This window comes from Silurus aristotelis (genome assembly GCF_946808225.1).
Source record: "Silurus aristotelis genome assembly, chromosome: 17".
Classification (NCBI taxonomy): Eukaryota; Metazoa; Chordata; class Actinopteri; order Siluriformes; family Siluridae; genus Silurus; species Silurus aristotelis.
Genome location: NC_139590.1, coordinates 8,680,912 through 8,708,775, shown reverse-complemented (window position 1 = coordinate 8,708,775; position 27,864 = coordinate 8,680,912). Strand labels below are relative to the sequence as shown.

Below are 27,864 nucleotides of genomic sequence, written 5' to 3'. Positions count from 1 at the left end.
TTTCTTTAAGACATTTATCACAGGAGCAAAATGCCTTACATTCACCTTAGGAATATTACAGATGATCAAAACACAATCCATGGAAAAATGCTCTGTTTGCAAAGGGGTCTTTTCCAAACAGGTACAATTCCCTAAAAGGTTCCATATATACTCTGAAGACAGCTTTATCACAAATGTAAAATATACCCATGCCTCCCACGTCAAAACTTCCAACCTCATCATTCATTTATGTTCCTGTCTCTTCGCCCCTCCCTCTTGGTTGTGGCCCATCCCTGTCTTTCTGCCCCTTTTCCAATTCCCTTCTACCCAGAGGGAAGGTAGGGCATCTCATTGTGGTAGTTGTAGTCTGGACAGACCTTCTGCACTAGCCGGTAGTCTGTGCTGTAGAACGAGATGTAGATGCAGATGACCTTGAAGGGCTTGGAGCAGATCCAGGACACATGGCTCTGGGTCTGTTCCTGGAAGCAGGTTTTGGATGGGTCATAGTTGCACAGTGAGGTGCGCTTGCTGCGGTCCACCTTCTCGTAGTCCACACGGCAGTTAAAGATCTTGGAGTCCTTCGGGTAAACCACACTCTGGCGCTCCAGGTCAAATTCCACTGCCTTCACAGGTGGTACCAGGCTGACTGAGATGTTGCCCTGGCCTGTGGAATTGTGCCGAAAGTAGACACTGAATGTCCCATTACCGTGGTCAACTATCTTGCCAGTTATGAGCAGGTTGAGACGCACTGTCTTGATGTTAGAGTAGAAATCGCCCCAGCCAAACATCTTCTTGAATTTGCCTGTTTTGACGATGGGACGGCGCTTGACACGAGAGCTCGCTGAGGAGTCGTCATCAGAGCTGGTGTCAGACTTGAGGAGGTCACTGCCCAGCATCTCCCAAAATTCTTGCTTGGAGAAGGGCACAGGTGAGCGGTAGGGTAGCTCTAGAGCTGAAGCATTGGCTGCTCGACTGCGACTATGCAGCACCCATCGGCTGAGGGGGGAGACAGGGCCCTGACCACCCAGAACACTAACAGTCTTTGAGGGTTCTGCATGCGAGGAGGATTTAGAACTCAGCGAAGAGGATGAGTAGCGGTCTTCCTGCGCCAAAACCAACTACAGAAACAGAGGAAAAAATAAGACAAAGAGACACAAATTAGCTGTAAATCAACCACAGATGCCTCAAATACTGGCAGAGCAGCAAAATAGTTTATAAGTCTACTCCACTTTAACTTATTTAAACAACTTCCAGTGTCCATGTCTCACTATAATACATGATATTGCATGTGAAGGCTACAGTCCCCCTTCTGCTGATAGCTTGTGCATAGCATAGCATTAGCACACCAAAGAGAGAGAGAGAGATTCCAATTTTTCTTAATGCAGTATGAGAGATGGGAATTTATCTTCTTAAAAAATGGAAATAATTTTGTAAATGTGTAGTTAATATTTTTAATATTTTAATGAGAAAAAAATCACATTGAATGGTACAAAATGCAAGGCTGGCAGGGACTGATAAACTAAAAGAATGATGACAATAATATTAAGTCTTTTTTTTTCTTCTCCCATTTTACTATACATTTGCTTACCATCTATATTTTTAACTTCTGTATAACATGACATTGTAATAACTTCTTGGAGCTATTCTAAAGGCTGTCATTTAAAAAAAAAAAAAAAAGACTTCTACCCTTGAAATGAATTGCAGTTCCAAACAAAAGAGTCTCCTAACAGACTCATCCCTCCCTTTTGAAATTAGATGTCTTTTCACAAAAAATACACAGAGCCAAGCATCGTTCTATCCGGTCCGGTGTATAACAATATTTCTTTATGGTACTTTTGAAAAATGTAGATGATTATTACTGGTTTACACTAAAAAAACAACAACTTTGCAACCTACACCTGTATGTGTCCAGAAATTTCTTACAAGAAAATTAGTAAAGGAAGAGGTAGAAAATAAGTTTTGAAGCAGGCGGACCTTCAGAGAGTGTATGTTTCAGAGAAATTTTAAGGGTTGAGGTTGGAAATGACATTACGGTCCTCTGAGTATATACATGGCTCAGTGAAGTGGCAAACAGGAAGAGGGTGAGTGGGTGTAATGGATAATTATTACATGATAATGATCTGTTTGAACACAAAAACTCCTGCACACATCATCCACCTTCAAGAGCACAGCTGAAAAGCTCCTGTCCTTCAGATCAGATGATGGAGTGTGTGGGTGCTTTTTAAGTTTGTTTTTGTTTGTGTGTGCATGTGTGTGTGTGTGTATGAGTGTGTCTGTGTGCCTTTTCATGCCACTGTACTTGTAGTGCATCAGTAGTCAGCCACATCTGTTTGATGTATTGTTCATGTTTTATCTGTTCCAGTGCAATGTTTGGGTAGGACTTTGTAAGTAATGTCTGTGAGATCCCCAATGTAGTTCGACAGACAACACCAACCTGATAATTTGCTCGAATTAGGATAAACAATTTTATGCATTTTATTGATCTATTTTTGTTCATTAAATTAATATTATCAAATGTTTTTATTTCATCCATTTCCTAAAATGCATTCCCACTTTAGACATTTTCAGGAACTGGATTTATTTTCCTTTTCTATTATATGGACTTTTTCTTTCTCCTTTCAGAACCAAATAAAATAGGTGTCATAAATCAGCTACATGTAAGAGCTCTTTATTTGGTAGGTATAACTAGTGGATTCGATATTTAAATGAATTAACTTTGAACTAAATGATGGCTGTGATTAAGGTTTTGAGTTGCTGGTCAGAAGGCTGTGGGTTTAAATCCCAGCATTGATGTAAGAATTGAAAAAAGTGAATATGAATATGATCTGAGCTATTCGATTCAATAAAAAAAAGAATTATAGTCATTTTTTCAACAGACATTGTCTCAAAACAACTTTACACAGGTTATACAAAATAATGTGTACGTTCAAATACTAGAATTTGACTGAACGGAAATTGCAAAGCATGAAACAGTAAAAATAATAATGATTTAATGGTATTTCACACTGATTTGGATTCAAATATAATCCTTCACTCATATTATTAAAATTGTTTATTGCTGACAGAAGAAGTACGAGAAGATATATAATTTAAACGATACGCTAAAAATGTACACACACATACATATAAAATTTTATTTGCATTTTCATGGTACGAGTGTTGAAAACTCTTTCTATATAAATTGGACAGCACTGTTACCTATAAAGGAACTAGAGCGCTCCCACATGTCCTACATCCCAATTTAACACCTGACTTTAATAACTCGACTCTATGTGTGCTCATATTTCGAAATAAGGACTATAGAAAGAGATACGGAAGAAGCACAGTTGGTGGTTTTTATATATATATATATATATATATATATATATATATATATATATATATATATATATATATATATATATATATATATATATATATATATATATACCAATCCTTTACTGATACTCTGCCTGAGTGTCTGTGCTTGTGCATACATGCTCTTCCTTCCATGTCTGATCTAGCCATCAGGATATATGGCTTTGCATATTCAGTCAGTGTATCGCAGTGTGTTCTGGATGGCTGAGTGTCTGAGTTCCTCTCTCTGGCAGAGCAGTCATATCCCCTGCATTTAAGCATCTGTCTCCTTCATAATGCATGGCACAGTGCCTCAGCTCTGATCCCTGTGCCCACTCCTGCACTCCACACCTTCTTTATTCAGGCTTATTCCAGCTTAATCAGGCTTACTCATGCCTTCCCTGCTTCATTCCACCTTTTTGTATCTATCTCTGATCTTGATAAGACAGACTTCAGTCCATTTTGTTTGGCCCGGGATTAGTGTGCAGCACTCACTGTAATTCTGGCTTACACACTCTTTTTCTGCCGGTTACTCGTTCTGTTGATCCACCACAGACTCCTCTGTAGTCTCTGTTTCAGCTTAGATTTTCACAGAAAACTACGAAAAAAGATAGAATGTCTGTACAGCAAAACTGTTGGATTAATAGCTCGGCCTGCATGTGCATAATACCTAAAGCCTTTATCGCTTGAATAATTCTTTAATATTAGATGGATTTCAAATCCACTAATCTTCGGTTTCATAAAGTAGCTCTCAGAGTGGTGGCACGGTTAATTAGAGTTATGAATTTGAAATTGAATTACCCTGCATAGTTCCTTTGCTCAGTAAATCAATCTCTGAGTGGAAGGACCTAATCGGTGGTTTTGTGGCTTGGGTTTTATCCAGCTGGGTGAAAGCTAATGCAGTCCCTCTCTTGTTTATGTGTTGACAGTTGGGCCGAGCAGAGTGTCGTGTCTAAAAGAGTATAGTATTGATTTCAGTGCCCTTGTTTTACCCTGCTGCAGTGTGCTTTGGCTTTGGGTATTAGAGAGCGCTTTTTTAAATCCTTGTTCTCATTTAAACCGTGGTATTTAAAAAAAAATCACTTTAGAGATTTGGATTTAATTGATTACTTTTAATTTATTTATATATTCTAAAACAAATATGGTAATTTTTATACGTATGTTTCATTATTTATACAATTAAATATATACTTTATACATTTCTTTTCATGTTTTTTTTTTTTTTAATTCAACTACTATCCAAGTTGTTGTAATGATTATTATGTTATAACTTAAAGCTAATAATAATAAAGCTGTAAGCTTAGTTGAATTGTCAGATTGGTATTTTATGTTACTTAATGCAAATGCAATATTAATAATAAAATAATGAGAATAATAATAAAAAAATAAAAATCCTGAATTTTTAAACAAATGGTGTAGGTGCTGTAGGCACTTTTTTTTGTTCATTAAAAACTTAAAAATGACATTCTAAAATAAAATTAACAACTATAGAGAGACAGATCAGATAGATAGCTAGATTTCTTAGAGCCTCATTATTAACACTTAACTGACCGATGACGAAGAAATGAAAAACTGCTTTATATAATAAAAAATTGTTCACTTGATCAAACTTAGATTAACAGAAAATTGTGTCATGATTAATCTAATAGTCTACAGTTATGTGTAAGTAGTGATCTAATTTAGAGAAAACATTCTCATAACACTGGCTTGAAATTGTTTTTCATTTTCTTTGTCATTTCTGTGTCTGTTGTTTCAGACATTCCAGACTAGAATTCCTTTTCTAGAATTAGCTGGAAATAATGATTTTCAGCCTGCCATGTTGTCACATGATCACCAGTCAAACTCAATAATGTGTCAAATCTCACTCTAAGCCTTTTCTCTGCCTGTATTGCTGTTTTGCCCTGACCATAGCCTACTTCAGGTTTACCCCTTTGTCTGTATTTTGATTCTCATCTGTCCACCTTTATGATACTATTGAAGAACAATGAGCCTCATGGTGCTTAAGAGTTGGTATTAAATATATTTCTAATATTACAACTTTTCCTTTTCTGACTGAAAGGAAATAAAAAAAAAGTATATTTATGCATAATTCACATAATCCAAGAGCACATGTAAAATATTTCTATCTATTTTTACAATTGAATGCATCTATAAGAAAATCTACAAAATCACAAGTATATATCTACTGCACTAAAGAAAACAGTGAGAAAAATCTCTGAATCCTGTTATCCCTGTATGCTGTATATATATCCTCTTATTTCTGTATTAGAATAAGAAAGATTCTTGAATAAATATAAAAAGTAATCTAACTTTATCTGGGCCACAATGTTTTTTGAAAGAAAAAAATAGATTTTTTTTTCTTTTTAACACACTAGATGCATAATTGAATTATTGCTGTTGCATTGTAAAAGTTGGCAGATCTGTCCAGTGTGTAATTATAGCTGCCAGGCAATGACTCGTACACTAAAAAGCTTTGACTAGTTCCATGTGGTATACAGCCTGTCCCAGGGGCTCTTCTTACAGTTTGACTCGGCACATGCACTAATAGACTGCCTACACTGTACAGTGTGAGCCAGGCTTAATCTGTCTAGGGAATATGTGGCACACTCCACCTTCCCTCGCTCAACCAAAACAGCCGGTACTACAAAAGCCTGCCAGCATATCTGATCTTCTTGATATCCCCCATGTGAGACCTTTGCGGGCCCTGGATTAATAATGAATAAAAATAAGAGGCAAGGTAGATGTATTGATTTTAATCTATTCAGGCCTCTCCTTCATGTCTCTCATTTATTTTCGAACTCTTTTCAAAGAGACAAGGTTGGCGTGGAGTCAAATCTGGGGTGGTGGGTTGATGAGAACAAACTGCGCTATTCCCCTCTGCACCTGCCCTGCCACTATCACTTCATCCATCCCCATCTCTCTCTTTCTCTCTCTTTCTCCCACTCCTCAGGTTGCTACATCCCATCCCAACACTCTGTCAGACATCTTTTCTTTTCTCAAGCTAACACTTGAGGCCTGAAAAGGCCTGAAACAACACCCACATACTTATTTTGTTAAAAGCATCAACTTTACCAGCATTGGGTAAAAGATAGAGATGACACATGATGTGATTTGACACTTCTAGTACACTAGGAGTCAGTCTCAGCAGGGGAGCAAGAGACATAAACAGCCTATTATGAAACCTAAAGAGCTTAGAGAGCCCACTGATGTCATTTGCAGCGGAGGCAAACTGCAGTTAGTATATTGTGGTAGAGAGGCCTAATTATGTGCAGTGTGAAATATTGGATATAGTTAGCAATCTGAAACTGAGGAAATTACCAAACTTGGATACCCTATACTCTTTTCCCTCACTCTTAATTTGTTTTAGAGTGCCTGCCAAAAGTCTAAAACTAATTTAGTGATCAAGAAGGTTGAAAATACGGATTTTAGGCAAAATCTTCTCGGATAAACGTCAAACAAAGCCTACTTTTATAGTATGCAGTAGGCTAATGGATATCTCTTAGCTGTTGACTGAAATTGACTGCCATACATTTATCATTTAAATTGGATTAATTAATATATTGCCCTTGTGTTGACCTGATGGTTTACATGGGTTCCTATGCCAGTCATTCATGGCCAGAAGTCAAAAGAGCAAAACTGTCCATGTTTGAAGGTGAATGGGATGTTGATTTCTCTCTCATGACAACTACAGTGATTCTATCCAATTATGCAGAAGACACACACACACACACACACACACACACACACACACACACACACACACACACACACACACACACACACACACACACACACACACACACACACACAATTTATATGTGCTTTTTCAACTATTTTCTTGCCAATTGTGGCTGTAATAATTAAACTAAATATTACAAAGACAAATCTGTTTGCCTGAGAACAATAATGAAAGTCTTGTGCTGAGATTTGATTTAAGCAAGAATCTAATTAAACTACGAAATAACACTGTGTTTACAGACTACAACAATTTGTATGGAACACATATGATTATGGAATCTAATGAGGAAATTATTGAGGAAATTAACACCTCAAATATGCCCAACTAAACAACAGAAACAAGGCATAAAAGTTCTGCTGGTTTAGTATATATTTATTGTCATATCCTTTATAGCATACTGAAAATATGTATGCTGAGAATAGAGGAATACATGTGTGTTTAAACTGAAAGCTATACCACAAACTTCACCTCTCACCCAAAAAAAAAAAAACCCAAACAACTTGCATCAAGCCAGCAAGAAGCCTCCAATTTATGTTAAAGACTAGACTAGTTTTGAAAGATCAGGGGAAAACCTGACACCTAACATTAAACATAACACACTACAAGTTTCCATTTATTCCCCTCTGCTGAAGACCTCCAAAAGATGCTTAAAGTTTTATGTGCATAATTAAGTTAATTTCCCATAACACCAATCTTAAAAATAGAAGCTTTGCCTGATTACGGTTATGGCTGTTCTCAAAGCTGAATACTGGTAGGTGCAACACAACAGTATTCTCCACAGCATTTAAACATCACAAAGTTCAATATTTGTACGACTGGAGGTGATCCAAATTGAGAAATCCAAAATAAAATGATATGCCCTCTTGACTTTAAAAATGTTTTATGTACATCATTGAAAGTCCCTGTAGTCTCTCTGTCTCTGTCTCTGTCTCTGTCTCTGTCTCTGTCTCTCTCTCGCGCTCTCTCACACACACACACACACACACACACACACACACACACACACACACACACACACACACACACACACACTAAAATCAAATTATCGCAATATGATACATAATAAATTATGTCTGCTGTAATGCAATAAAATATTAGATTATATCAGAAAAATATATTTGTCTATTTTTAATAAACAATGTTGAGGGGGCTGTAATCAATAGAATCACTGATGCCATTAATCAACACATCTGCCACCGTGGCAGCATATGGAGAGGAACGCATTAGCTAGCTTCTGCTTGGTGTTCAAATCCATAACAAACTGCAGGAGTGGGAAGAGGAAACTCTGCGCACAAAACGTGAGCCAAAAACATTTGTGGTGTTAAAAATTTCTTTGACGTCGCCTAGCTGGAGATGCAAAAAGCAAAATTCGAGCAAAATTCTGGAAGCAAATTCAACTTAGTTTTCTATAAAAAAGTAGCTAGAACTTAAATAAATATATATTTTGTACACATAAAGGGCTTTTTTGTAACATAAGCATTGAATTATACATCATTATAACGTTATAACATTCAGACAAACACACTTGTTAGTGTTAAGGAATGTATGTTGTTTAATGTTGCTGCATTGTTTAAAACCAAATGCTGTTAAATAAGAAATAAATATTATAAGACCAGATAAACAGTGGTTATTTTTATACCTACTTTCTTAAACTAAAGACATTTAGTTGTTTTTTACATTTGCATCGTATTATGATCTTTTCAGAAAACCTACAGCAGCAAGAAATAAGAAATAGTCTTCTAGCTTGCTTGTATATTTATATTTTCATCATTTAGTCTATGTATGTTGTAGAGTGAAAACAATGTTTCATGTCAAAACATGCCATTTTTAGCAAAATCTTATGTTCACTTACAGCATTATATTGTGAGCAGTGCTTCCAAACCTTGTCCTGCAGTACATTTGACCTCTACATTTCAATGTTCTTACTTAAATATGCTCATGCTGGCTGTTAAATGGGTAATTTGTTGTATGTTGAATCAGGTGTATAACAGCAGGACAATAAAAGGGCAGGGTATGAGTACGCCCTTGAGTCACACCTTACACTATTTTTAAAGATCATCAGGAAATGCAAAACTCTGCACATGTCAACCAAACCAGTCTAAAAACCTCTATCCTACCAAAAAAGTTGACATTTAAAGATTAGATGTTTTGAATTGGACAAATACATATGCTCCACTGAAAAATTCTAAACTGCAAACTCACATTATTAGTGACACACGAATCACTTTCCATAACTGTGTTAACCTGGGAACACTGGGCACATCGTCACACATTGATTCACACATAGTCTAATTTAGAGTCATAGAGTTTAAAATGCTGGGCCCTTGATCAAGGCCCTTAATCCTTAACTGCTCAGATGTAAGTCGCTCTGGATAAGGGAGTCTGCTAAATGACATAAATGTAAATGTGGATTTGTAGGCTTGGTTTTTAAGAAACAAGTAAACCTTTAGTACATTATTAGAATATGCAAAACCAAAATAAAATCTGGGACCCTGGAACTGTGGATACCTACAAATTCAGTTTTCACTTCAAGAAAGAAAGTATTCCGATTGCCATTAATGTTGGTTGCCACTCTTCCAGATGTGCTGCCATAGATCCTCTTAAATATTCACAAGTGTTAAAAGAACCTTTCCTTTTCATGTAACATAAGCAAAATTTAAGATAAAAATCTCCCTTTTGACATTTACCCAATGCCTAGAGCCAAAATTCTGTGTGCACACTTTCAATGACATCACCTTAATGATAGTAAGAAGCTTAATGTCTATGCTGAACTCAGGAATGCTCTTTTTTCATTTCTTTGTCATCGTAAATCATCTCAATAATCGATTTAGCTGTTAGCTCTAAAGGTCATGTTTAGCTTGTGGTCATACTCATCATCATCATCATCATCATCATCATCATCATCATCATCATCATCATCGTGATTATCATCATCCACATGTCTCAGAAAGGAAAGTGTGCATCATAGGATGATCCCAGTGGGTAAGATGATGTGATCTCCGCATCGGCTGGCTGAGCAGCATAATCTGTGGAGATTAGGGCAGAATGCAGCCCCAGGGCTGAGGAACACCATGTGGGACTGAGAGTATTGCAGCTGTCTAGACTTTGCAGCACTTGTAATCCTTATCACCATCGGTGAGACAGCAGCGTTCGATGGAGGATGCTGCAGTGGAAAGGTGAAGTGCCTAAAGTGGTTTTTCTATTTTACTACCGTTTAGGCTTTCTATAGGGATGACAATGATTCTGATATTGTATTGTGGTTTAGATATAGAGCACAGAATACATTATTATTTCAAATAAAGAAAAAAAAGCTTCATTGTGTCCGCACACTTTTCTGCATGCTCTGTTTTAGCTTTGGGGGTAGGAAGTAAAAGAAAAAGGAGCTCAACACATCCAGGGGTTACAATAAAGATGAATTCTAAACAGTGTAAAAAGATATTGAAGGTTTATAAACCTTCATTCATAATTAATTCAGGTGTTCATAAACCTGAAATAAATTGATCTTCTGAATTATATATATTATGGTTTCTTTCCAGAAAAGATATATTGATGGATAAGTGGATGGGAATTGGTGGAAAGCTCCCAATACCAAAGCAAGCAATTACTAATTTTATTTGTTACAAGCTAATTTTGCATACATTACTTACTTGAAATTGCACTGAATGTCAAATATAATATAATTTCTAGAAATATGCAAATCTTCGATTTGTATTAGTGCAACTATGTAGATTTGGATCCACTGATTGATTGGCAGATGGACAAATGGAATAGAAGGATAAACTGATACAGTATAAAATTCATGAATTGATGAATGGACAAATGTGGTATTGTATGAGGAAGTCAGGTGTGTCAGAGAAGTATGTGAGGGTGGTACAGGACATGTATGAGGACAGTGTAACAGCAGTGAAGTGTGCAGTTGGAAAGACAGACTGGTTTACGGTGGAGGTTGGATTGCATCAAGTATCGGCTCTAAGCCCTTTCCTGTTTGCAGTGGTGATGGACCGGTTGACAGACGAGGTCAGGCAGGAGTCCCTATGGACTATGATGTTTAGGGTCAACAGTGCAAAGTAATGGAGAGTGTGTTAGATAAGTGAAGAAAAGAGTGCAGGCAGGGTGCAAATAGAGGGATGAATGTGTAGAATAGTGAATAGTACATAGATGGGTCAGTAATATATGTAGAAATAGACAGACATGAGTAAATGGATGGATGAATGGGTGGATGAATGGTACATGGATCAATTTATTGATGATTAATATATAAATAGGTTAATGTTTGGATATAGACATGTGAATGAATGGATGTAAAGTAATGGTTCAGTGATGAATGCATCAATGGATGGATGGATGGATGGATGGATGGATGGATAATGAGAAAGATAGATGGATGACTTGTCTACATCTATTCTTACATTAGATATGTTAATGATGTGATTAATGATTAATAATGATTAGTTTATGTGTCAATTTTGAAATGTAGAAATGTAAATACTATTCCAAAAAAATGATGTGAATGACATCCTAAATGAACCCATGATGTGTCTCTGTCTTTCTCATCATCATCAGTGGCAGAGCCTCCATGTTTCTAAGTGTCCTTGATGGCTGGTTACCAAGATGATAAATAAAAAAGACCCACAAAAAGAACCCTGCTACAGGCAGCAGATGGCAGATAGATGAGAAGAGGAGGAGAAGACCGAAAGTTGAAGGAAAAAATGTGGATGTGGATCTGAGCTAAATAAATAAATAAATAAATAAATAAATAAATAAATAAATAAATAAATAAATAAAAAGGAATGAAATTAATCTATAAAAGAGCAAGCTGAGTTAGGTTTTACATCACAGGGCAAATAATATATCTGCAATTGGGATGTAACTAAATACTGTACATAGGAATTGTTTTAAATGAACATTACATACAATTGGTTATTCTGATTTTAACATGGCATCTGGATATAAACTATGAAGACTTGAATCCTATGAAACACATCTTTTTTAGACTTAGACTTTTCTTTTTTTTGCTTTCTTAAAGCATGGGGGATAAAAATAATAACTATTGTCCATAGCAGTGTCAATTTGGTTTATACAAGGCTACTCTTTTGTTTATATTTTGAGAAATGGAACCAACTAAATTCACTAGACAGGTCCAAACAAAAATAAAAAAAATGTTAGTGGGATGAAAAATATTTAGTTGAGACCAATAATAAACTTTCAGTGAGGTAAAATTGCTGGCTTTTCTACTTCTACGGGTTTTCAATGTTTCCACAATCTAAATAAAAAGAAATGCTTGGTTTAGGCCACACCATATTCAGAGTTGAATTCATAAAAAGATGCATATATGAATCTTTGGAGCTACAAATAGTAGCACTGTATTACAGCTAGAGTGCACCATACTATCATAGTTACACAATCCATTTCCCAGTATGCTCAACCCAACACCGAACTATAAACCCAGTTACACTTCCCCAGGGTTCCCAGGGCAGTCACCTGTTCTCGAATAACTCTCAATAGAAATAACCATTTGTTCACTGAATGTTGTCGAAGTGTTTCTTCTATCGTACCACTAGTGACATTATCGAGCCTTTTGTTTGTGTACACACTCTTCTCGTATTGACCGTGTCTGTTTCACTTATTCAGTTCCAGCCTTGCCTAGTTAAGTCTGTTTGATAATTTGTCTGTCTATCGATTTTGAATTTAGTTTGCCCTTTTATTTTCGTCTGCTTCATTTAATAAACCCTTCACTTTCATTCAAAGGCTGTCTGTACCTAACACATTGCAGTGTAATACTGTATTCAATAACTTACACATGAATGCACAATCACAATAATGCTCCAGGAAGCAATTCCAAGAGTTGGCTCAAAGCATGTACATTTAACAAATGCGATTTCATTACTCAGTGATACATCACAGATTTGAATATGCAAAACCGAAGCTGATTAACTGGCATGAAGGCAGATGAAGAATAAATTGAGAAAGGTGACTTCTTGGCCTGGTGCATGCATAAGTGTGTGTGTACAGTGTTGGTGAAGTGTTTGCTGGAGTGTGTGATGTTGTTCATCAATATGAGTCAATAAAGAAAGAAGTCGTATATAGAGAGATGGGCTCCTGCTCTGTGGGCAGTGATATTGTCATGGTAATTTTGACTCATTGAGCGTTAGTGTCTATAGGTGCATCTCCAGGCGAGGAAGATGAGACTATGCTTAGAGCACAGGGACAGTGAGAGAGAGAGAGAGAGAGAGAGAGAGAGAGAGAGAGAGAGAGAGAGAGAGAGAGAGAGAGAGAGAGAGAGAGAGAGAGAGAGATGGTGGAAAATAGACAGAGAGAGAATATGAGGAGAGAATGAGAAAAATGAGGAGAGGGACAAAGGGGTTGGAAAGTGTAGATGACCAATGCAGCCTTGTCAGCTCCCAAGGCAATAAACAGCCCTTTAAAGAGACAGGTACACAGTTTGAGATTGGCCAATTAAAGAAGACGAGCACAACATTTCTACCTGAGCTCTTTATAAGCACGGATACAGCACTCTACTGAGGGCATTTAAAGAGACAAAAGCGAGTATTTGCTGCTTGACGATGAAGCCACAACATTGTCTTTTGGCATGGATCTAAAAAAGGACACTCTTGGCATTTCTAAAGTTTCCCTGAGGTTTAAGTGCCAGCTCAAAATCTCTCTGAAAACTTTGACTAATGCTGACTTCTGAGACTTCCTAAAGTGTAAAGCAGTGTTACACACTTCAGATGTGCACTACTTGTGATGTACAAATCTGCAATTTTCAGTTGAACTTTTTTTTCGTGTAAACTTCAAGTGGAAGAATTCCTGAAAATGCCAAGACATTGCTAAAACCTTCAAAGTACAATGTTGAACAGCAAGCCTTCTAAGTGCTTTATAATTTACACATAAATGTCTTCTTTTAATAGCTTAATTTGCATATTTTTTTGTTGTTGTTAGAAAACTTAACTTAGCATGGTGACAAACATGTCCCTGGTTGAAGTGTACATTTCCATATAGTTTTAAATAAGGTTCCAATTAGATTCCGAGTTGCCTCTTCTGCAAGTAACCTTTAAAACATCAACCTCATGACCTTGGAAGACAGGAGAATTCTATAACGAGTGTTTGTAAGTGTGTGTTCTTGTATGTGTATGTGTGTGTGTGTGTGTGTGTGTGTGTGTGTGTGTGTGTGTGTGTGTGTGTGTGTGTTTCGGTTCTGGCATCTTCTAAACCATCTTCTCCATTGCCAGTGGGGGGAAAAGGTACATATACACTATTTCTAAATTTTGTCGTGACACTAACTGAGCCAAGTTCATGCTTCTTAAACTTCTTAACTTTTAACTCCTTAAAGACACAGGCCTTCTGTGCTATGCAGTGCTAATATGGTGGATCACCAGCAACTCATCCTTTTTTTTCAATAATTTTATCTGTTAATTCAGAAAACTCTAAGATTTGTATGTGCTTTTTGAACATCCCATTCCTCATTAAGTCCCCATTTGTTCCAATCCTCCCTTTTAATTAGTAAAGTCAGGTACTGGTGTAATTTAAGCAGAATTTACACCAGAGAATTTAAATGAAATATCATATATACAATTTGTAAATTATTAAGGCAATAATCAATTAGATGTGCTTAAATATTACTTCAGGTTTACTTATTTTTACTTTGCTGATTACATACATTGATCTTCAGTTTGTCTATTTGGAGGAACCCTTATTGATTCTATGTAAAAGACAGTGACTGTCCCTGGCCCTATTTTGAAGCAAAGAAATTAACCCATCTATCCAGAAACCTCTAAAGTCAACATAGTAGACCACACAGATGAATTCCTGATTGGTCAGAAGGTGTTGATTAGTTTTTTTTTTTTTTTTTACCTACAGTCCTTATAACAGTTCTGGCATATCACAGGTTTATATCAATGAACTCATTAAAGTTTCTACATTTTTTATGGTGGTTGTTCCACATGAATGTATTTTTCAACTTTGTATAATTGTTGAAGCATTCAACTGCCATACCTAAAGAAAATGTTTTTTTTTTTTTTTTATCTTTCAATTAAGGAAAGAAGAGTCAGCACTCCATAGTTTACCAGTAGCAAGAGATGCTGCCATTTTTGGGTGCTTTACTAACTTCAAGAAGGAGAAGAATCATGAGACTGGAGATGTTATAACACAAGCAATAACCAGAAATTAAGACTGGATTTTTGATGGATATTCCCAAACAATAAACGCTATTCTAAATATATCACATGTACATAATATATGGCATATATTTTTTTATTATAAAGAAATAAGATTGCTGGGGTATAGGTGGAAAAAAATACTTATCACAAAATGATTCACTGTGAGGTGCTATCACAACACAAGCTCAATTATTGTTCTAGAACATATTATATAAGGGATATTTTGTTCCTTATACAATATGTTCATTTTTTTAATAATAAACACAATATAGAAAATTGTGTTTGACAAGTAGAGCTTTAATCAAACTATCTGCAAACACACACACACTTACACATCCCACTGGTGAAGCACTGAATTTAACCTGTGTGTCAAATTAAGTTTGAATATTACCTCTGATTACAATACATATGAGATTAAATTTTCATTTTCTAAATCACTCTGTGTAATTGAAGGAGCGAAAAGCAATGAGCCATCGAGTATATATTTTCTCTTACAGTCTTTCACTTCCTCTCTGTCTCACCTCATCCTCATCTCATCTGCCCCTACCCTTCACTCTGTGCCCTTCTCACCGTTTCTTAATAAGAGCTCATTGTGCACTGGGCACCTCTGTTTCCTCCAGCTGCTCGATTGAAATCTCCAACTCTAATATGGCATAAATTTTTAATTAAAGGCCCCAGCTATCACTCATAAACCTAAGTGCTGGCCACTGGATCCCCCCCCCCCTTCTCTCTCTCTCTCTCTCTCTCTCTCTCTCTCTCTCTCTCTCTCTCTCTCTCTCTCTCTCTCTCTCTCTCTCTCTTTCTCTCTCTCTCTCTCTCTCTCTCTCTCTCTCTCTCTCTCTCTCTCACACACACCTACACACACTCTCTCTCACTTTGTCTGTCTGATCATAAATTTAAATCCTTTAATATCTCAACAAAAAAAAAAAGATGCAAAATCGGTTTAGTTTTAGATCACTTCAGAGAAAGGAAATACAGCTGTTGTGATGTATACAATACATCAAACTAAATGAAAACTGGAAAAGTATGTCTTTTAATTCTTCTTTCGGCTTCTCCCGAAAAAGTATGTATATTCCTGAAATAAATATTTACTTTTTTTGTATTTAATTTTCACCAGGACACCCTAGGCCGTAGGTCGATAATCGACTTTCTGGTCGTTTCATCTGACCTGCGGCCGTATGTCTTGGACACTCGGGTAAAGAGAGGGGCGGAGCTGTCAACTGATCACCACCTGGTGGTGAGTTGGATCCGATGGCGGGGGAGGAAGCTGGACAGACTCGGCAGACCCAAGCGTACTGTGAGGGTCTGCTGGGAACGTTTGGCCGAGTCTCCTGGCAGAGAGATATTCAACTCCCACCTCCGGCGGAGCTTTGACCGGATCCCGAGGGAGGCCGGAGATATTGAGTCCGAGTGGACCATGTTCTCCACCTCCATTGTCGAAGCGGCCGCTCGGAGCTGTGGCCGTAAGGTCTCCGGTGCCTGTCAAGGCGGCATTCCGCGAACCCGGTGGTGGCAACCGGAAGTAAGGGATGCCGTCAAGCTGAAGAAGGAGTCCTATTGGGCCTGGTTGGCTTGTGGGACTCTGCAGCCCGGTAACTGCAGCCCGGGTGGTTGTGGAGGCAAAAACCCGGGCCTGGGAGGAGTTCGGTGAGGCCATGGAGAAGGACTATCGGCTGGCCTCGAAGAGATTCTGGCAAGCCGTCCGGCGCCTCAGGAGAGGAAAGCAGTGCCCTACCAATGCTGTTTACAGTGGAGGTGAGGAGCTGTTGACCTCAACTGGGGATGTCGTTGGACGGTGGAAGGAATACTTCGAGGATCTCCTCAATCCCGCCATCACGTCTTCCATTGAGGAAGCAGAGGCTGAGGGCTCAGAGGTGGACTCGTCCATCACCCAAGCTGAAGTCACCGAGGTAGTAAAGAAACTCCTCGGTGGCAAGGCACCGGAGGTGGATGAGATCTGCCCTGAGTACCTCAAGTCTCTGGATGTTGTGGGGCTGTCTTGGCTGACACGCCTCTGCAGCATCGCGTGGCGGTCGGGGACAGTGCCTGACCGGGGTGGTGGTCCCTCTTTTTAAGAAGGGGGACCGGAGGGTGTGTTCCAACTATAGGGGATCACACTTCTCAGGGTGGGTGCTCCGGGAGTATGGGATCCGGGGCCCTTTACTAAGGGCTGTCCGGTCCCTGTACGACCGAAACAGGAGCTTGGTTCGCATTGCCGGCAGTAAGTCAGACTTGTTCCCGGTGCATGTTGGACTCCGGCAGGGCTGCCCTTTGTCACCGGTTCTGTTCATAATTTTTATGGACAGAATTTCTAGGCGCAGCCAGGGGCCGGAGGGTGTCCGGTTTGGTGTCAACACGATTTCGTCTCTGCTCTTTGCAGATGATGTTGTTATGTTGGCTTTATCAGACCAGGACCTTCAGCACGCACTGGGATGGTTTGCAGCCGAGTGTGAAACGGCTGGGATGAGAATCAGCACCTCCAAATCCGAGGCAATGGTCCTCAGTCGGAAAAGGGTGGCTTGCCCACTTCGGGTTGATGGAGAGTTCCTGCCGCAAGTGGAGGAGTTTAAGTATCTTGGGGTTTTGTTCACGAGTGAGGGAAGAGTGGAACGGGAGATTGACAGACGGATCGGTGCAGCTTCTGCAGTAATGTGGTCGATGTACCGGTCTGTCGTGGTGAAGAAATAGCTGAGCCTCAAGGCGAAACTCTCGATTTACCGGTCAATCTACGTTCCTACTCTCACCTATGGTCATGAGCTCTGGGTCATGACCGAAAGGACAAGATCCCGGATACAGGCGGCCGAAATGTGCTTTCTCCGCAGGGTGGCTGGGCGATCCCTTAGAGATAGGGTGAGAAGCTCGGTCACTCGGAAGGAGCTCATAGTAAAGCCGCTGCTCCTCCACATCAAGAGGGGTCAGCTGAGGTGGCTCGGGCATCTGTTTCGGATGCCTCCTGGACGCCTTCCTGGGAAGGTGTTCCGGGCGCGTCCCACTGGGAGGAGACCCCGGGGAAGACCTAGGACACGCTGTAGAGACTATGTCTCCCGGCTGCCCTGGGAACGCCTCGGTGTCCCCCCGGAAGAGCTGGAAGAAGTGTCTAGGGAGAGGGAAGTCTGGGCATCTCTGCTTAGACTGCTGCCCCCGCCACCCGGCCTCGGATAAGCGGGAGAAGATGGTATGGTATGGTATGTATTTAATTTTTTTTACTGTATTTCAGTCCAACTAACTTGGTTGATCAGGGCAGGTGTCATTACAACCACTGACACTAGGACTAACTAGGACAGTGACATTACAGGTCCTAGAGTAGCTAACATGTACTGATGCCTTCTGAGGTCTGAGGTCAAGCCACTCATTGTTTTTAACTTTAAATCAATCCGAAGCTTAGTTTTATGGCAGTCGGTACATTATTCTACCTGATTTCATAAGGAATTCATATGAACAAATTAATTTCTTTAAATTTCACTACAAAGGGGATGACATGCATATTTACAGCACTTGGCGCCCTTATCCAGACCTGCATTTTGTTTTAATCTCATTAATACAATTGGGATGTTGATGGTTCACATCACAGTATGATTACCACTGAGCTACTGCCCTACACTGGTGAGGGTTAAAGTTACAGTTAGTTCTCTGTAAAAAATAAATAAATTATATATATATATATATATATATATATATATATATATATATATATATATATATATATATATATATTATTTATTTATTTTTTACAGAGAACTAACTGTAACTTTAACCCTCACCAGTGTAGGGCAGTAGCTCAGTGGTAATCATACTGTGATGTGAAGGTTGTGAGCTCTAATCCCAGTACTGGCACAATGTCACTTTTAGGCTCTTGAGCAAGGCCCTGAACCATCAACATCTCAATTGTATTAATGATATATATATATATATATATATTTTATATATATATATATATATATATATATATATATATATATATATATATATATATATATATATATATATATATATATAATATATATATATATATATATATATATATATATATATATATATATATATATAATATATATAAAACAATACTTTACTGGACTATTTATTGATAGATGTCCGCGGTCAGTCTGTTTGTTTCCACCTCACTGTCCTATATCATGCTGCAAGGACATTAATCTTGCTATTTATCACTCTAAGTAGGCAAAGTGATGCCAAATGAAGTCATTCTCTCTTAGGGACAGAGTTAGACCATATAGGATAAAGGGTCTTTTGACTAACTGAGGCATGTTCTTACATCATCAAGGTGTATCCAATGTCTAAGGGAGATTGTCCGGCTTTGGCATGACCAGCTGTGAATCAGAATCGGAGGACAGTGGAGGACAGCACACAGATTATGTACTTATTTTGATGATTAGTAGGTCAGTTGATGGTGTTTACCACACCACTATACATTCACTCTACTCTACTTAATTTCATCCTTTCATACAATATTACTCATCCTTTTTTAGACTGGATTTGTGGACCTTGGTATTGAGAGCGCTTATTGTGTACATGCTGCGAAATGTCATGCTGAGGGTGTTATGCTCTTAAAATGAATTATTCCCAACTGAGGCGTTTGACAAAACAGGAGGACTGAGGCATTTTCACAAAACAAATCAGGCCTTATGACTCCTAATGAATAATTAACATCAACTTCAAGGAGGTCACTAATGTCCAATAATCCATTGCCCTCCTGTCCTTACTGCCTCACTGATGAAGACTGAATGCTCTACTTTTCACCCCATCAAAAAACATCTTCAGTGAACTCGCTTCTCATTTGTCATTCAAGAAGACAGTAAATCTTTAAAGAGTGATCGGATAACTGTTTTCAAATAATTATATAGCACAGCTCATTTGAATTCGAGACGCTGATTGGTCAGAAGGTCTATGGACTAGCAAAGGTCTACAGGTCTACAGCACTGACAGGTTATATTAATAATTCCACTATTCTGTTCCTCTGGTAACAACTCGTTTATAAAGATTTGTATGATAAAAGATACATTACATAGACAAAAGCATTGGAAAAACCTGACTTTTTCAACCATATGTGGTGCTTCTCCAAACTGTTTCCCCAAATATGAAAGCACACAATTGTATAGGATGTCTTTCAATGCAGGCTTGAACTAGGAGACCCAAACCTGTTCCAGCATGACAATGCCACTGTGCACAAAGGTAGCTCCATGAAGATATGGTTAACACAGGTCTTGAGTGGCCTGTTATAGAGCTCTAACCTCAATCCTACTGAACACCTTCTGGAATGAATTGGAATGCTGCCTGCACCCCAGGCCTCCTCACATCAATGACTGTTTATAGCTGCAATAATACAAACGATAACAGGAGCTAACTTGCCTTGCAGATGTTCCATAAAATTAAATGCTTTTAAAAGGCATGAGATGCTGTTCATAAATAAGTAATAGATAGTACACATTGGCAAATTACTGTGCATTTAAGAGGAATAAAACACTTCAAAGCATGCTGTTATTGGAAATATACACCACCGCATTGTTCATTATTTTCAGAAATGGTGATAATGTATTTTGCACACACTTAAAGGCAGGAAATTGTAGAAAAAGTTACACTTCCTAACCTCAACCCTAAAACTCCGAACCCTAACCGTAATCTTTGCAAAAATTAATCATATGTATTACAAATAAACAAACTTCAGTGTATATTGGCTGTCCTTGGAAAGTTCAGTGTTCTTAGCATGTGTTCTAAGATTCCTAAATAGCACCATGAGTTACAGAAACAGACAATGAAGTAATCACTAGTCTAAATTTCTTTTGGCTTCTCCCATTAGGGGACGCCACAGCGGATCATCCGCATGTTTGATTTGGCACATGTTTTTACGCTGGATGCCCTTCCTAATGCAACCCTCCCCATTTTCCCATTTATCCGGGCTTGGGACCGGCACTGAAAGTTGCTGGGGTTGGTTCCCTGACCGGGGATCGAACCTGGGCCACAACGGTGAAAGCGCCGCATCCTAACCACTAGACCACCAGGGACCTAAAGTGATCACTAGTCTAAATTTCCTAATTATTTTATTTACTTCATGGTTATAATTGTACTAAAAAAAAAAATCAATTGCTCACATGCCTCCTCCACATTTTACACCTACAACCTCTCATTCAAGCTCATGAGCCAAGCTCATGAATAGTACTGTATACACCCTCTGAGTTCTTGTTTACCCAGTCCTGCTTGTGCTTGTTAGGATTTTTCATAGAGAACACTATGAGACAGAAAGAGAAAAAGAGTGACTGGCAGAAAGCCCCGGAACTGCACAGTTTCAGAGATTCTTTGAGAGCATGAGAGTTATCAGCGTTCATTCACCACTACTATTCAGTGTGGTGAAGAAAAGCGAATAAAGTAAATCTGGATGGTCATGAAAAAAATAGAAAGTGAGGCCAGAATAAAATAGACACCCCATTAAGCACGGTCAATACTAGTGTCAGTGAAATAAAAAAAAAAAAGATCCAGCCTGAAAATAAATGAAAGGGTGAAATAAACAAGCAGTGATAATAGAGGGAATTTATAGCCTTCATGTAAAGATCATAAATTACAGATTAGTCATCAAAATCCGGATAAAACACGTAGCGTTTGAGGCTGAACACCCCATCCTTTGTTCACCATTTTTGATACATAGCTTGTCATGTCAAAGTCTGTGTATATGTATAAAAGTGTTGCCAACTCCTCAGTATTCACCTAATTATCTCCCATAATCATTAGGCTTCAGAGGCAATTAAAACAAAATTGGTGCAACGTACAAACATAATTAAAATAATTTTAAGGTTTAAAAAAAAAAAAATTATAATAATAATTGTTTGTATACAAACAACTATACTGCCAAAATGTAATGCCAAGATGCAAACCTAATTAAAACCGATAGGCAAAGCTTGATTTATCATACCACACTTTACATTTACCGGAATTAATTGATTTTACATTAAGCTAGATGTGAATTAAAAGTATACAACATTTTCATCAGATATTATATTTTTATTTATTTATTAATCAGGTTTATGTTCCCCCGTTGCTCTGCACCTGCATCTGCCTTCTCAGAGTATTACATGTCAGTCCTGTATATGTATCAAGATGTTTATAGTTTAGTCTTGAAGCAGAAAAGTCACCTTGAGCCTCTGGCTAAGTCCCGATGATGTCATTTTATCTCTATTGTGTCTGAATGATATTGGAGTAATTTGTAAAAATCAAAAGATAAAAAAAAAAAACATCGCAGTTTGCCCAGATATTGGCAGATGTCTGCTCATCAAATATCTCAGGCCTAGTAATGCTGGCGTGAAAAATGTCTGAGCGACATCCTTGACAACTATTTCACATCCAAATGCCCCTCAGACACAAACAAATCTGCCTTCTTTACCCAGTTGCCATCGATCCACCGATTCAGTCCTGATTGTCTGATGTTATTTATTAAACCCATCACCTAGAGTGCTATTAGTAAATTTTTTCACCAGGCCTCTATGCGAGGACATCAATGAAGTCCAAAGCTTTATTACAAAGACTGAATGCAATTCAGTGGTGACTTGATTGACAGCATCTCCGGGGAATATCTGGACCCCTCTTCTCGGCAGGTACGTAGATATTTTTTTTCTTCCGCTTGTATGTATGGTAAGAATGCGTCTGCTCTCTGTATACTTTATATGGAGAGTGGGAATGTGAACAAACGTCGTTGCTCTTTTTGCCGGTTTGTCTGGAAGACATCGGGTATGCGTCTCCCTGCACAGATGCCGAAGGGAAATCCTGCTTGTGAGCTCTTTGCCTCCTGGGTGGGGAGTGAGCAGGTCCAGAGCGAGGAGCTCTGAGGTCAGTGGGACCGTGTATGTGCATAAATCAACACCACTTAACACTCTAAGCAGGCAATGTCGATGCCTGTCTAATGTCGATCTCTCTTTTTCTCTCTCCTCCTGAGTTACTCTCTCTCTCTCTCTCTCTCTCTCTTTATCTCAGGGACAGAACCAGAACACCTGAAATGGTGGCTCCTTTAAGTAACAGATGCATGTGCTGATGTGATCAGGGTATTGTTGGAAACTCATAGGGGCTTGTCAGGCTTTGACATAACCAGCTGCAGATTAGAAACCGAGGACAATGATTGGATGCTTTGGTTCAAACCCTGCAGATTATGTACTTATTTTAATGACTTGTGGGTCATTTTACTCTCATAAAATTACAGAAGTGTCAGATGGCAACTGAGTAAGCAGGACTGATTTGTTTGTGTCAAAGCGGCTTTTGGATAAGGAATACATTTTATAGCATGTCGCTTAGACAAGCCATTTTTCATGGCGCTCGAGCCGGGTCTGGTTAATATGAAGAGCAAACATCTGCCACCATCTGGACAGACAGAGTTGTTATTGTTTTTCTTTTTAACATCTCCATGTCTTTACGTATAACTGAGGCATTTGCTGACATCATCAGGGCGTGGCTAGAAGCTCATGGGGACAGATGAACAGCTGTGGATCGGAATGTTGGACAGTGGGTGTTTCAAGGACTTGTTGCTCATGGTTTTTAAATTAATTCAACAAATTCAATCACCGCTTGTTGATTTTAAACTTTTCATAATATAAAATCTTATTTATTAATTTTTTTCTCTATCTTCGACTTGTTAGTTTGGGCTTCTTAAAATCACACAGCACAAATTTTTTTTTTTGGTCACTTTCTATTATCCACCTACACCAACAGATCAGCAAATATTTTTTATAGACCAGGGCAGTTCTCTGAACTAAAACGGCATTATAACAAAATGTCAGGATGTGCTTCTACCGCAACATCTTAGATCACCTTGTACTGTCACGTTTTTACAGCTCTTTTTTACATCAATGCAATTTATAATACTTTATAATTTTATAATACTCAAAACAAAAAGTGTGTTTGAAGACTGTTTTTCTAAAAAAAAAAATTTATTTCCTGCATCCAGCAATTAGAGTGAATAAATTCATGTGTGAGGGCAAATCCATATGCATACCTGCGAATAAGTTCGTTTTTTCAACACGTAAGACAAGTACTTCAAAAATAGGGTAAAGAATCTAGGCTTAAAGATGGGCTGAGCTGGACAGATAGGACAAGCCTGACCTGGGATCTCGAAGAATAGCTGAGTCACAGCCTAGTTGCTGTAGGTGGCAATATAGTGCAGCTGAGATTATGACAATCACATTGACATCAGCTCTGCTGGGTTTCCTTGATTACTTCAAATGCTAAAAATGTATATATATATATTGGTCTGTGCAAGTGTTGGTCAATTCACCAGTGTGTCCACATATAGAGCTGTCATGAAAAGCAGATGTGATGTGTGAGAAAGAAAATACGCATGTCTATCCATTCTTTGCATGAACTACATTAGACTTTGTAGCACATGAATACCTAGAATCAAACATCCTCCCTTTGAATGCACTCTCAGAAATAAAGGTATTAATGGTACTTTTTCTGGCTGCTTCACTTGTACGGTGAAAGGTACTGTCTTTTAAATCTGAATCAGTTTAATTAGCCAAGTATCCTTGTTCATACAAATAATTAGTCTTTGGTTGACAGTGATACCCAGTGGATTTGTACATTGGATGTGAGGGAACTACATTTAGATTTTAATGTACATAATTGCACTGTAAAATGTATGTAGACAGCAGGCACCTTCCCATGTAAAGGATGCATAGTAAAGGTACCGATAAAGATGCATCACTCTTACAACAAGGAAGTGTGCCGTTTGGTGCTATTATTTCTGAGAACGTGTTGAACTAAAAGTGCTATACAGAAATGTGTTACACTCAAATATGTCCTGCTGACCTGGCTTTATGTTGCAAGAGAAGATCTCATTTAGTTTCTCTCTCTCTCTCTCTCTCTCTCTCTCTCTCTCTCTCTCTCTCTCTCTCTCTCTCGGTTTTCCATCACACCCACACACCTACATGCCTTGGACAGACTTGTCGAATTTGAGTAGCACGGTAAGTTTATTTTCACCCAATACTCTGAGGCAGGTCAGTGCCTGACTCCAGTAACGCTGCATCTTGTAACTGGATTAATTTAATAAGGTGGTAATGAGAGAGATGCTGCACTGGCAACATTGCAGCAACACCACTATAGACAGATTTAACACAGTAATTGCCTGCAATTTGCAATCAGCTGCCTGGTGGCCTTTATAGAAAACCGATTTAAACAAGGAGACTATTAGGGAAAAGCACTTTTTTTTTTTATTGTTTTTGATGACCAAACTTTCTGAAAAAAACAAAAATAATAATAAAATCTACCAGACTGTACTTTTTTCTAGTTGCTTGTTTATCTGATTCAATTAAATTCTTCTTTTGCAGTTTCATGGTGTGGTTTTCACCAGGAAACATCAATATACAGTGGTACCTCTTCAAAACCAAGCTGGACCTAAAGGACCATTGATGTACCTTTACTACTACAGAGACATCATATGCACCATCCAAGGTGAAGAATACATATGAAATGCAGAAGGTTAATTCTTAACAAAAAATAAAAAAATAAAAATAGATTTATTTCTGGTTTGCTTATTTCTAAGAGTCTAGAAAGCTTTAAACTGAGTAACAATAAAAACTGAATTATCTGGTGCTTAATTATGCATTCAGTCTTGACTACACTTCATTCTCTGAATTAAAGCTAATCAAAAATTTTTTTTTTCTGTTGCTTTGGTGGTACTTTCCAATTGTTGCTACTTTTAGTATTTAAGGAATCCTTTGCCTGGGAAAGTGCAATAGTCTTTTTAATAGCTAAAAAAGTACATAAGTGGTCCTTGAATTTTTTTTAATGCCTTAAAGATGAATATTAAAAGTACAAAACATGTGCACTTAAAAAACCTGAACAACAAGCGAAGGTACAGTGTGATACTTATTTTTGAGCATGTACTGGGATCGATGAAATGCTCTATTCTGATGTTATTGCATCTATAGGTTTGGGGATAATTAAAACCCTGAAATGTGCTCCTGAACCCATTTCTTCCTTCCTTCCTTCCTTCCTTCCTTCCTTCCTTCCTTCCTTCTTTGCTTGCTTAACTCCATACAAAATTGATGGTGATTTATTAACATATTCATCGTGTCTGTCAATCGCCTCGCTATAGGACAATGAAAAAAAAATCATTAATTACACCATAATTTATCACTGTCTCGCGCGAGAAAGAAATTACCCCGTGCCCCATGCTGAGGCGCGCGGGGGCGCGGAACACTGTCTCTCTCTCTCTCTCTCTCGCGCGCGCGCGCGTCTCTTCCTCTAATTTGAATAAATTATTTGAATGGCAAATTAATGACCAGAAGCCGTGTCATAATTAGGCTAATTACATTATTAGTGTCTTTGACGATATTGCCTGGCTGATCATAAGCTTATCTTAACGCGCGCACAAAAAAAAAAAGAAGAAGAAGAAGAAGAAAAATTGACCGTGCTCCGGTTTTCCCCCGAGCGCATTAAACTCCTCCGTTAATGACGCACTAAGGTGTTTTGTAATTAAACTCAGTGAGATTTGTCAACTTTATTAATTTTCGGTCGCGCGACAGCAGGACAGAGCGGGGCGCGTGCTCAATCTGCCTGCATGTCGCCATTAAACTGAAACGGATTTCTATTGTCCTTAATGCGATTTAAAATCTAGGGTCACTTGCACTGGTTTGCTTTTTTCCCCTCCTGCAGGGTGAAAGTGGATTGTCTAATGAGTTGAAAGTAAACCTTTTTTTTTTTTTTTTTTTTGCGCCACTGGGTTTGCATGGAAGTGAGATTTCTAAAGCGAATTCCCTAAGTTTATTCCAGGTTCATTTGTTCCGTCAGATCTCGGAGTGCATAGTATTATTAAAGAGCTATTTTGCTGGATTATAATTTCAGGATTTTAAGATTAAGGGAAATCCCGCAAGAAAAAGAAATTTATCCAGACGCGCGTTCGCGCAAACCCCCCCAAAAAACCCAAAACAAACAAATTGTTTACGGGCGCATTTCTGCAGAAGACCATATATACATATCTATTTATTTATACGTGTACACTTATTCCCGCACCCCTTATTGTTGTACGCACGTGTCCCCCTTTCCCTGTCCCCGCTCACCAGGCACGCCGTCCCGTTGAGGAGCAGCAACACGAAACTGTGCTCGGTGCGCATGGTGCCGGTGCGACGCGTCCTTGCTTCTCCAGCTCTGGCACTCAGGACGCCGATCCTTCACCAGCGTATCCCGCACTACCCAGGCGTGTTCCCATGTCCCGACACGCGACACTCTAGAGCACTCAACTTTCCCGGTGCGACCAGCGCCGGCAAGGCGACTCCAAGCTGCTCAGCGACGCCACCAGGGCGCACGGCGGCAACCGAAGTGTGGCCGAGGTTGACACCTTAACATCATCAGCATCTCCGTAAAACGCGGACAAGAGCCTACAGTTTTACTCCGCTCCGAGGTGACGAATTAAGGGAGGTTGAGGGGCGTCTTCCTCTTCCACGCTCTCAGCATCACGGTATGGGATCCAGACGTCGAGCGTGGCGCACGGAAACTCCTCGCGCACGGCGCGCGCACTCTGGCAGTAAACGATCTTACGTGAAGCGGCGTCGTTTTAAACCCTATCTCCCCCCCTCTTCCTCCTCATCCTCCTCCTCCCCTTCTCAAACCCGTGTCTCAACCACACACTCACACACACACACACACACACACACACACACACAC

General features: G+C 38.8%; 1 protein-coding gene across 1 annotated transcript; it reads right to left on the bottom strand.

The window, feature by feature from the left end:
- On the bottom strand, nucleotides 1-27,864 carry LOC310740560 (neurexophilin-1). Its single transcript, XM_083567429.1, has 2 exons — nucleotides 27,261-27,864; nucleotides 1-1,097 (listed from the first exon to the last, which is right to left on the bottom strand). The coding sequence occupies exons 1-2, from the start codon at nucleotides 27,312-27,314 to the stop codon at nucleotides 303-305; spliced, it is 849 nt and encodes a 282-aa protein (XP_083423555.1). The 5' UTR covers nucleotides 27,315-27,864; the 3' UTR covers nucleotides 1-302.

Excerpts from the sequence above, each read along its gene's own strand:
- LOC310740560 (XM_083567429.1), bottom strand. The coding sequence starts at position 27,314 with ATGCGCACCGAGCACAGTTTCGTGTTGCTGCTCCTCAACGGGACGGCG. Across the intron at positions 1,098-27,260 it reads TCAACGGGACGGCGTGCCTG|TTGGTTTTGGCGCAGGAAGA; the intron begins GTGAGCGGGGAC and ends CTGTTTCTGTAG.